General features: G+C 43.7%; 2 protein-coding genes across 3 annotated transcripts in view; one reads left to right on the forward strand and one right to left on the reverse strand.

Moving 5' to 3' along the window:
* SF3A2 (splicing factor 3a subunit 2) overlaps nucleotides 1-1,290 on the reverse strand; it is a 30,662-nt gene extending 29,372 nt beyond the window's left edge. The window contains exon 1 of the mRNA XM_075864411.1: nucleotides 1,188-1,290. The gene's annotated coding sequence lies outside the window, so the exon portion shown is untranslated. The remainder of the gene's footprint in view (nucleotides 1-1,187) is intronic.
* PLEKHJ1 (pleckstrin homology domain containing J1) lies at nucleotides 1,246-11,801 on the forward strand. Of its 2 annotated transcripts, XM_075864429.1 has the most exons (7): nucleotides 1,246-1,320; nucleotides 1,410-1,533; nucleotides 3,224-3,291; nucleotides 3,500-3,566; nucleotides 4,724-4,814; nucleotides 7,388-7,451; nucleotides 7,538-11,801. In XM_075864429.1, exons 2-7 carry the CDS (start codon nucleotides 1,440-1,442, stop codon nucleotides 7,601-7,603), a joined length of 450 nt encoding a protein of 149 aa, XP_075720544.1. In that variant the 5' UTR covers nucleotides 1,246-1,320; nucleotides 1,410-1,439; the 3' UTR covers nucleotides 7,604-11,801. The 2 variants fall into 2 exon arrangements, with proteins under 2 accessions (XP_075720544.1, XP_075720537.1); XM_075864422.1 differs by lacking the exon at nucleotides 1,246-1,320 and having other exon boundaries at nucleotides 1,341-1,533.
* Nucleotides 11,802-12,107: the final 306 nt, after the last annotated feature.

Raw genomic sequence — 12,107 nt, forward strand, 5'->3', positions numbered from 1 at the left:
TAACATTGGCACTGCAGCTTAGCCATTTGGTGGCTGTGCCGGATAATGAAGAGCAATCCCATTCCAGTGATGGTGCCAGTGTAAACAGCTAAGGGGCATTGGCGCTGCCCCTTCATTCTGCAGATCAGCACAGATCCCAGGTGTTGGACACCTACCAGTCAAACATAGGTCATCAATGTTGGACACCCTGAAAACTCCTTTAACCCCTAGCTTCTGTAGAAGTACACCCCAGAAGCATGGGGCAATGATTTCCAGGGTGTATATCGACAGTATTCATTTGTAAGGTAGATCGCGGTGCTGTATAGTGCTCTGCCATTATAAAGATTGGACTGATGTGGTCAGCCTGACTCTCCTAAGGGGACAGGAAGCCGAAAAGTTCAGCTCCCTCTTCGGCTACATTCAGACAAGCATAGCAAACCTCGGACGTGAAAAACTGAAGTTTTCCATATCCAGGGCGCACCCGTGCGAGATGCGTGGTCACAGATCGACTAGAGTCTATGGAGGGATGCGTGACACGCAGTATAATAATAGGACATGTCCTATTTTTTTCACAGACCCTTCACACACCCCATTGAAATACATGAGTTTGTGTGACGGCCATTGTTTTTACGGTCCCCACACGGACGAGATACATGAGCCCTAAACTCAGCGTTCAAAGTAAGCAGTAAAGAAAGCGGTGGTCTTCCGACCACTGACAACAATGGCATGTTCATAGGATACATCAATTGTCTGATAGTTGGGGGTCCTCAAGAGAACAGGGGTTACATTTGTTTTATCAAGTAAAATGGCCAATGGTAGAAAGAAATGGGGGCAGAACGTATGCTCAACCTGCGCTCTCTCTCTAAGTCCCAGAAGTGGGACCCCCACTTACTAGAAATGTACGAAGAAGTCCCTTCTGCTGAAAACCCCTTTATACATAGCCAATACAGCCAGGAAGATCGGGGCACTTCCAGTCATACAGTCGTGTCTGCACTATCCATCTCCAATGGCTTCACATGTACGGCATATGGTATAAACCTACAACTGCTGCCCAGAGCAGATCTTATGTATTTCATGCGGCTGCTCTGTGTGAACACGGCTCTGCGCTGAGGTGTACACAGAACGTAATAAAACCCACGCCCAACAGCCAGGGGAAGCCTCTCGTACAGTTACCCACACAACCCGCGACCACCCTATTCCTTACTCACCTCTTTCTAGTCCCCACTTTCTCGGCTCCCTCGCTCTCCCACAGAAGCGCGTCGTAACTAGCCGGATATGACGTCGTCCTTAACGTAACTTTATTCATATGAACAAAACGTACATTTCCGGCTTCAAGGACTGGTAGGCGGTGTAGTGTAAATATGGGTGAAGTTTTTATTCTGGCCGCGACTGTGTCCGGATTTTAAACATGTCTTGGTTTTATTACATAGTAGGCCCCCGGGCCGTGCCATGTTCCTAGGATGCGGTACAACGAGAAAGAGCTGCTGTCCCTCTCCAGGCAGAGAGCGGAGAAAGCGGAGGAACTGAATATGAGGGGCCCCAAGAAAGGCAGTGGTGAGTGATATAAGGGCCACTGCTTCCCCCATAGCTGGTGATTACTGTGTTCTGTCAGGGTAGGAAACGTTCCTGGAGATTTCCCGTACTAGTCGTGAACGTGGAATAGTAATGTCACTTTCAGACGGGCGTAATACGAGTGATTTTTTGTGTGCCCCTAATTCGGGCACCACACCCAGACGTCCTGCGGGTCATTAGAACTGAAGATAGAGCCCTACAGGCTTCCATGGTGTTCTGATGAACTGCAGGAGGTCCAAGTGTTGTGCCCGAATTATGGGCACAAAAAGCACCAGTATTCTGCCCGTCAGTCAGGGGAGAGGACCGTTACTTTTGCCACTTTCAGTTTTGTGCCACCATTTAAAAATAAAAAACCTGTAGAACGTTTTAGAAATGAATAAAAAATGGAGTTGGCTAGTTCCTGTTCTCTCCTGCTCTGTACTATAAAGTGCAGGGGGTGGACGCTACGGAGTTACATCACCAGCCTCTGCCCACCATAGTAATAACTGTCATGATTGGGACCCCCCATCATGCTATGAAAAAAAAATCAGGGCTTATAGAGGTGGGTTTGACTGCTGGGTAATGCATCGGAATAAGACCCCTTAGTAACCTCTGAAAAGGCATGGTGGCGGTCACTAAGAGGTCAATAGCAGCTTTGTAAATAAAGTACATATCTAGTAATAATCCTGCGTTAAGGCCCTTTTACACCGGCCAATTATCGGGCAAGCGAGCGTTCACTGAACGCTTGTGCCCGATCATTGCCCTGTGTAAACAGGGCAACAGTCAGCCGATGTACGAGCAAAGCTTGTATCGCATATGCAAAGATAGTGTTGTATATGCAGCCTAAAATATTGTCTGCGGCTCATATTTCTAGCGCTTGTAGTAATGAGAAAACGAGCGCCGATCAACCAGCGGTCTCATTGATCGCTGCTCGTATAGACGGCCCACGTCGGCTGTGTAAGAGGACCCTTACAGCCTGTAGAATAGTCCAGAGCGGCATCCACCATTCTGTAGGCTTTACAGCTGAAATCTCCGAACTTTCCTTGTTGACTTAGTGCCTGCTTAGGTCATGTTTTGGGGATTTGCATTCTGGGAAGAGTCCTCTTTACATCAGTCACAATTGACTAATGCGGTCTAATAGTTGGCGTAAACATCGATCAGGCAGTCAGTAGATCCGCCAAATTTATCAAAATGGGCGCACGCTGTTTGATAAATTTGGCAGATTTTGCTAGACCGTTTTCTCTTCCTTATACCACCTCCTGGTTAGCTTAGATTTACACCTGTTTTTTGGCGCACGTTAGAGCGTTTTAAGCCACACCTCCTTTTTGAGACACTTTTGAAAAGTGTCTAGTGAGGCTCAAACATTGTCATTTTTTTTGCGCAAATAAATTCCAATTTTTTTTCTAAATTGATTTGTACCGGAAAAAAAAAAGTGCAACATAGGTCAGAATTCTGGCGCAGCAACCATAGTGAATCTGCCCAGATTGCATCCAGCGCTATTGTGTGGGGGAAGGGACTGACTTTTTTACACTTTTTCAATCCTCCCTGCCGTCAGTTGCATGGATTTTGATGCACTTGACACAATCTGTATCACCTATGTACAGGAACAGTTTCACTCGCTCTTTTCTTTTATTTCTTTTTCTTGAATTTAATGCTGTTTTAGCTTATGTATAGCTTTTTTTCCTTTGTTCAGTACTGAAGAAGCGTCTGGTGAAATTGATTGTGAATTTCCTGTTTTACTTCCGGGCAGATGAAGAGGAGGTGGGTAAATGTAGTTAACTACCTTCTCCTTTCTTTATGTCTGTTCTGTTGCAGTACATTCTGGTGCCGCACTTCCATGATTGGCACAGGTTCTACAAGATCTCATCCAGACATTGGGTGGTGAATGACAGAGATTCTGCTGTTCTTTGTATCCCTGTGCCATACATCTGTATGCCCTTATTCATTGTATGTTTGTGTTTTATTCTAGCCCATTGGAGCGCTGCTTTTAGAACACTGCATAGTGAAGAAGGAAGAGGAGAGAGGTTTCTCAATATGTATGTATTGCCATCATGAACATGGTCTGACTACTTAGTACTGTTTGAAGCTGGCCATTTTTAGGGGACCGAAAAGAATCTGAGGAATCCCTATCTGACCCTGTTCCCCCACCCCAGGCAGGAGAAGTTAGAGGACAATCCGACTATCTTCAGAGACTTGAGATTTTCATCAGGAACCACAAACAAAAATCTTATATCAATAACCATCTTCATTTAGGCCTCATGCACACGACCGTAAAAACTCCCGTTATTACGGGTCGTAATAACGGGCTCATAGACTTCTATTGGCGACGGGTGCCTTCCCGTTTTCTTACGGGAAGGTGCCCGTGCCGTTGAAAAAGATAGAACATGTCCTATTTCAGGCCGTAATAACTGCACGGACAGTCCATAGAAGTCTATGGAGCTCTCGTAATGACGGGTGGCTACATGTGTGCACCCGTCATTACGGCAGCGTTGCTAAGCGACTTCAGTAAATAGTCACTGTCCAGGGAGCTGAAAGAGTTAACTGATCGGCAGTAACTCTTTCAGCACCCTGGACAGTGACTACCGATCAGTATAAACCTGTAAAAAATTAAAATAAAAGACGTTCATACTTACCGACAACTTCCTGCTTCCTCCAGTCCGGTCTCCCGCCCGTTGCCTTGGTGACGCGTCCCTCTCGACATCCGGCCCGACGTCCTGGATGACGTTTCAGGCCATGTGACCGCTGCAGCCAATCACAGGTCAATCACAGGCTGCAGCGGTCACATGGACTGCCGCGTCATCCAGGGATGTCGGGCTGGATGTGAAGAGAGGGACGCGTCACCAAGACAACGGCCGGGTAAGTATGAATTTCTTTAACTTTTATTACAGAAAAGGCTGTCCCTTCTCTCTATCCTGCACTGATAGAGAGAAGGGGCTGCCGATTAGTGCAGTGCTATTTTGCCGCCAAAAACGTGCCCGTAAATACGGGTGGAATACGTGTGACACCGGACCCATATTTACGGGCACGGGTTCGTAAATACTGGTGCAAAACGGGTGGAATACGTGTGACGCCGGACCCGTATTTACGCCAGTATTTACAGGTGGGAAAAAATACGGTCGTGTGCTTGAGGCCTTAGCTTTTTGAATGCTTTTTCTTTCCTGTATTAAGTTCTTACAAATGTTTTGATCTCTAGCCTTCATTGATGAGCCAGACAGAAGGTACATGTTTGAATGCAGCAACCAAGAACAGCGTGAAGAATGGGTAGAAACACTGACTAACGCAAGGTGAGCATTGGATTGTTGGATAAAGCAGGATAACATATATATATTAGTAACTTACTCTATTAAAATTATAACTGTCGTATTAATGACAAGTGAGGACTTCTCACTCATAGTTGGATGCCGCATCGGTCAGATGCGCAGTACCATGTCCGCGCCCACGGTAGTCCGTAGTTACGACCACCTGTCGACTACTTCACTGGGCTAAACACTCCTCAATTGGTCGGCGTGTCACAACCGCATGCGATCTGAATACATCCCCCGTCCTTGTGTGTTATTTTCCTTGCTGTCTCCCCGCATATGCACTGTACAGTCCAGAAGCATTTGGATGTAGAGGGATTTAGTAGAAAGAAACAAAAAAAGCTCCAAGTGAACCCCCCACTTCATTGGCCCGAAACTAAGAAACTGAGTTTCGTAGTCACGTGACTGCCACTGAAAACGGGGGAACGGCGCATTTGACCTACGCAGCGTCCATTTATAAGTAATCCTCCCTTGTCATTTGAAGCCGCCAAATTTTATTTTTTTACCCGGAAAACCCCTTTGAATCTGTATATGCATGAAAAAACATGTTGCATGTGATGTCTTTACTATGTTTGAGCTTCCATTGCAGGTATGAATCACTACTAAAAGTATATTGTAAAAGGTTGAGCTATTCTGTATAACCATTGAAATGAACTATGTGTTAGGAATCGTTCGTATCTGCGTTGGTATTTCTGTTCTTCTCTCCGTCAGAGGAGCAGAACAACGAAAATACCGGAAGTGCCAGTACCGTTGTATGTCAGACACCGTCGTAGCCCGACGGATCCCATGGAGTTTAATGGGTTCCGTTGGAGAATCCTTCGTTTTACTGGCAACAATAGCGCAGCTTGCTGTGCTATTGTTTCTGGTAGTTTCGGTCGGACCTGTGATGAAAGCCCCTAACATAGCCTCCAATGCAGATGTGAACCAGGCCCTAGTCCTGGTGAACCCATTGTGTGGATAATCACAGCAAAGGGGGAGAATCCTTACAGACCGTGCCATAGCTGGTTATTCTTCTGTAATGAGTGATATTGCAAAGTTTAATATATCTGCATACACTATTGTATTGTACATATGGGATAAAATGATAGGTATACTTTAAATTTTATACAGTTAAATATTTCGTCCATATCATTGGGGGACACAGACCATGGGTATATGCTGTTGTTTCTAGGAGGTTTGACACTTAAGAATTCAAAAATGTGCTAGCCCCTCCAACAGTTGAGGTTGTCCTCCTGTTTTCCCAATCTGGTGGGTGCGTGGTGTCAACAAACCTGCGCTGTTGCCTTCATTGGCAGGAAGACGAGCTACAGAAGCGCAAGCTCCTCTGTCGAGCATCAGCCTATGGGATTCCTTTCATCTACTGCTCCCCACCAGTGTCCCCACTCACCTGAGGGTGGCTCACTGAGGCCGTACCGTGTAGCAGAATAGCAGCTGGCCAACTAGGCACAAAACAATGTCTATAGTCCAGAAAGGGGACCTGAGGCAATATAGATTGTGGCGGAGACACAAATTGACTTTCACTGTAGATGGCACAAAGGCACGGTAGCACGGGATACAGGGTACAGGCAGCAGGAACGGGTAACACTGGGAACTGGAAAACACTGGGAGACCATTTGCAAGACAAACTTTAGGTATACAACAACGCTTAGGCAAGGAACAAGTGGGCAGAGGCCTTTTTATAGTCCAGTAGCATCCTGGGCTAATTACTGATTTATAAACAACTGGACGCGTACTGGCCCTTTAAGGCCGTGCGGGCGCGCGCGCCCTGCGGGAAACAGTCTCAGAACCCGGAAGTGAGTGCCGGCATCTCCCTGGAGGGAGATGCCGCCGAGAACACAGACGTCCATGGCCGGAGCCATCAGAGGGTAAGTCTGAACGACGATCCACGGCCATGGACGTTACAAGTGGTAGGCCTCAAAAGCGGGTCAGGTCTGCACAACAGCCATCTGCCTCTCCTACCTCATTTAATTTCCACTGGGTATTCTGGTTACAAGTATGCTAAGCAGAAGCACTCAATGTCAAGTAGCAGCTGCAAAAGTGGGATTTTAGGGTGTATAAAATGAGCTAAAAAACTGTGATCCCAATGTAATATTACCACTCTATAAATCTCTTCTGTAAAGAACCTGCAGAAAAGCAGTACAAAATAAAATGGTAATCTCTGCTCATATATCTGCTACGTATTGTTCCGATTATTTTAGAATTCATGGATTATGCGTTGCAAGAGTGGGTGAATTCACACGCGGCAGATCGTTGCAGTAATTTTTGTGACTGAAAATCATTTATAATCCTCTAAATGCAACTTGCATAAATCCGTGTTCTGCCGAAACGACTCCGTTCAGATGAATGGAACTGATTTTCAGTCGCAGAAATTTCTGCAACAAAATCTGCCACGCGTGACCACCCTAAAAGCATTTTGTATGCCGCACAATGAATGGTGTTTTAAATGTGTAACCTCTAAATAGAGGTGGTAGCTGAATACCCCGTGTAGCATAAGATGGTTTCGCAAACTTCTGGAGCTCCTTTGTTGCGTGCTTTGAGCATGTGCTGTTGTGTTTCAGCTACGAGTTCATGAGGAGAAGTCTCCTGTTTTATAGAAATGAAATTCTGAGGATTAGTGGGAAGGTGAGTTAAGGGGATGGGGCTATTTTGAACATTACTTGGGGCTTCTGTTTGATTGTTGAGATACTTACATTGACTTGTACATGCAGGATCCTTTAGTACAGTATGGGATATCGGCGGAATCTCGGTTTCAGCTGGAACCCTCAAACATCTGATGTCTATCTAAACTGAAATTGCCTGGAAGAAAGATGAAGCAAGTCCGTTCACACCAGATGTGAGAATTTGCAAACCGAATCTTCCCATTGTCCTGCACTTGTGATAGTCGAATGTTTTTCTATTAGATGAACGTCTTAATTTAAAGATGCATGTGCACTTCCATTTCTATCAGTAGTTTCAGCACTGACCTTTCCAGTTGTCTACTTACTGTACATCACATTTCTGTGTTCCGAAAGCGAGCGCAACCTGTCGCACACTGTAGTTTGCATTGAATATGCTACACTGCTGCTTTCTTTGTAGAATAGTCTTGTAAGATGGTTTTGGTCTCTACATGCACATATTGCAGAATTTGATGCAGAAAATACTCTTCAAAACTGCAGATACATGTAGGTAAAATCTGCACTTAAAGGGGTTTTCCCATCAGAGACATTTATGACATATCCACCTATGTCATAAACGTCAGATAGCTACGGGTCCCACCTATCTCTAGAATGGGGGCACTAAACCCCGTTCTACTGCTCTGTGTTGTGGCTGAAGCTTGTGATTTCCGACCATGAACAAGAAAACAGCGTAGCTACCATTCAGTTCTATGGAACTTACGGAAACGGCGCTGTTTCTGTAATTCATGGTTGGAAATCGCATGAGTCAGCCACAACACAAAGCAGTAGAATGGGGATTAGGGGACACCGTTCTGGAGATGGGTGATAGGTCCCAGAGGTGAGACCCGCATCTATCTGAAATTTTTTACATATCCTGTGGATATGTCATAAATGTCTCTGATGGGGAAAACCGCCTTTAAATGGGTTTTCTTATTAGGATTTATCACCTATCCATTGGATAGGTGATAAATCTCTAATCAGTAGGGTCCCGGAGTGCCCTATATGAATGGAGTGGTACTTTGCGTGCTCGGCCACCGCTCTATTCACTTTCTACGGGGCTGCTGGAGATAGGTGATACATTTTCATAATGGGAAAACCCCTTTAATATTGCGTTTTTAGATGCAGATTTTACATTTTTGATGCTGAAACAGGTGTGGATTATTTGGTGCGTTTTTAAAAAAAAAATAAAAAATACATTTGTCCGATACAATTCTGCGAGAGAAAGGCAAGATAAATGCTTCAGATTTTAAAATTCGCACCGCAGGTCAATTTTTATGTGCGGAAACATTCCACAACATGTAGATGAGATTACTTGAAATCTCGATTACTTTGTTGGTACTGAATTACGCTGCAGATTTTCTGCACAAAATACGCGTTGTTTACACAGCGCAGATTTGCTCCAAATTTTCATGCCTTTTTTTTTTTATTATTTTTTTTTTTTTGAGCCCAAACCAGAATTTGATGCAGGCAGGAGATCATATATTAGGTCTTCCTTTATATATTTCTGCTGTTTAGGCTGCCTTCCTGGTTTTGGCTTAAAAAAATACATGTAAAATATGCAGCAAATCTGCACAGTGTGAACAAGGCCCAAAGGTATATTCCCAAACAGACTTGTTGCAGATATATACAGTTGAAGTCATAAGTTTACATATATTTTAGCCACATTCATTAAACTTTTTTTTAATGAAATAGCGGCTCAGAAGTTTACATACATGTGGCTAGTATTTGGTAGCATTGCCTATAAGTTGTCTAACTTGGGGCAAACGTTTCGGGTAGTCTTCCACAAGCTTCTCACAATAAGTTGCTGGAATTTTGGCCCATTTCTCCTGACAGAACTGGTGTAGCTGAGTTTGTAGAACTCCTTGCTTGCACACGCTTTTATTTTCTATGGGATTGGGGCCAGGGCTTTGTGATGGCCACTACATTATCTTCACTTTCTTGTCCTTAATCCATTTTGCCACAACTCTGGAAGTATGCTTGGTGTCATTGTCCATTTGGAAGACCCGTTTGTGCCCAGCCCAAGCTTTAACGTCCTTACTGTTGGCTTGAGATGTTGCCTCAACTTCTCCATCATTTTCTTTCCACCTAATGCCATCTATTTTGTGTAGTGCACCAGTCCCTCCTACAGTAAAGCACCCCCACAACACAATGCTGCCGCCCCCTGCTTCACAGTTCGGATGGCTTTCAATGGTCATTTTTGTTCCATTGGACCAGAGGACATTTTTCCAAAAAATAAAACTTGTTCCCATGCGCAGTTTTAAACAGAAACCTGTTGCTTTTTTATGGTGGTTTTGGAGCAGTGGCTTCTTCCTTGCAGAACTCCCTTTCGGGTCATGTCGATATAGGTCACATTTTACTGTTGATTTAGACCTGTTTGCTCCAGCATCTTCACAAGGTCGTTTGCTGTGGTTCTTGGATGTGTATTCTTTGCACCAAAGTACGTTCATCTTTAGGAGACAGAACGTGTCCCCTTCCTGGATGGTATGATGGCTGCGTGGTCCCATGTTGTGTACATACTTGCATATTATCGTTTGAACAGATGAACGTGGTACCTTCAGGCATTTGGAAATTACTCCCAAAGATGTACCAGACTTGTGGAGGACCACAATTCTTTTTCTGTTTTTATTTGGCTGATTTCTTTGGATTTTCTCATGATGTCAAGCAAAGAGGAAAGTAGGCCATGAAGGAAGGCCTTAAAATCCTGCCACAGGTACACCTCCAATTAGTTCAAATTATGTCAATTATCCGAAGTTTCTAAAGCCGTGAACATCGTTTTCTGGATTATTCCAAGCTATTTAAAAGGCACCGTCCACTTGGTGTATGGAAACTTCGGAGTCATTGGGAATGTGATGAAAGAAAAGCTGAAATAACTCATTGTATCTAAAAAATTTCTGACCTGTCACATTCTTGAAATATAGTAGTGACGGACCTAAGAGAGGGAATGTGTACTAGGATTAATTAAATAACAGGAATTGTGAAAACTGATTTTTTTGAATATGAGTAAGCTGTGTGTGAACTTGTGACTTCAACTGTGTGACTGTTCCATTCATCTGAATGGAACTTGCAGAAATCCATGCATCTGCTGTAGAAACAACCCCATGCAGATGTATGGAACGGATTTTCAGTTGCAGAAATTTCTACAATAATCTGCCGAAAAAAACGGTTGGGATGTGTAAGAATAAAGTAGAACTTTGCTTTTTTTTTTCCTAGAAAAATGAAGCTGAGCTTTAATACCAGACACAGCCCATGGGCAAGTGGCGCTATTTCTAGGAGAGAAAAAAAAATCAGCCTTTTTAAAAAAAAAAAATCTTATTCACCTTATTTAATAGCAAAGTATTGGTTTGTCTTCTGTTCTTTGAATCGGTCAGCTGGCAGAAATTTATACCATGTCGGAGCAAAAGTAGAGTGATGCTTTAAAGGGGCATATGAGTGGGTCTTACAATGGAGGACTGTATTACATGGTTGCCTATTTATTTGATTGGATGTATGTAATGCAACAGTAGCCGAACCTATGGCAATCAGCTGATCACCTCCGTGGCTAATTCCGGATGGGACAAACCCTTTTTAAAGATTACCTGTTTTAGGAGACTTTTTAGAATTGGCATGTGTCATGTGTGTATATGAGGAATAACACTATTCCTGACCATTATACGACTTGTATCACATTTTCAGGGGTTTTCCCCTTTTTATAGGCTCCATCACTAATTATCCGTTTTCCCAGAACTCTTCTCCAGAAAGGAGCTTCTTCTCTCCTATCCCTCTCTCTCACACACATATGCCGCATACCTTGATTGACGTCCCGCTGGGTGTGTGAAGTCATCACTAGCTCTGCCGAGCGGGGCGTCGATCAAGGCAGAATGGGCGTAATTACAGCCACCACAGTGACTCCTCATTCCTCCAGCATCGCCCAGATGGCTCGGGGTAAGCCATTTATATAAAGCATGCGCGTATTTATAACATATTTTATACATCATCCTAAAACATAATTTTGATAGCAGCATGTCTACATAGGTATTTACAATCAGTACAGCAATCATGGTGATGGTTTAATTTCATAAAATCTAGGGACAGGTACTCTTTAATTGCAGTCATTTGAGAAGGGGCACTAAATTAGATTTTCCCTATCTCTGATGTGGTCTATAAATTGAGGGTGAATGTCTAACTATATCAGTTTGTAGGCTAAAGAAATCACTTTGACAATCACCTTTTGTAAGATGATGGCATTTAAAAAAAAAAAATGCTAAATTTTATTACAATTCTTTTTCATATGAGTGTAAAAATATATTTTTTAAAAGAATAAAATTGTATGTTGACAGTATATGTATTTTGTGTGTTTTTATTTTTAATATAACAACTATTAGGGTCAGTTCACAGGGAGTTTTTTTTTCCCCGCTGATTTTGATGGGGAAAGTGTGTCTGAATCCGCGCCAGGAAACTGCCCAAATCGCCCCCCATTGATTTCAATGGGAGTCAGATGCGTTCTATTTCCCAGGTGGCTTTTGGCCGCTCGCGGGGAAAAAAAAAACAAACCGGCGTGCTCTTTCTGTGATCGGTTACTGTCTCTGACCTTCCATTGAAATCAGTGGAAAGCAGAAAAAACCTGCAGCGTTTGTTTTTGAGCGTA

The sequence above is a fragment of the Rhinoderma darwinii genome, chromosome 1, assembly GCF_050947455.1.
Source record: "Rhinoderma darwinii isolate aRhiDar2 chromosome 1, aRhiDar2.hap1, whole genome shotgun sequence".
NCBI classification, from domain to species: domain Eukaryota; kingdom Metazoa; phylum Chordata; class Amphibia; order Anura; family Rhinodermatidae; genus Rhinoderma; species Rhinoderma darwinii.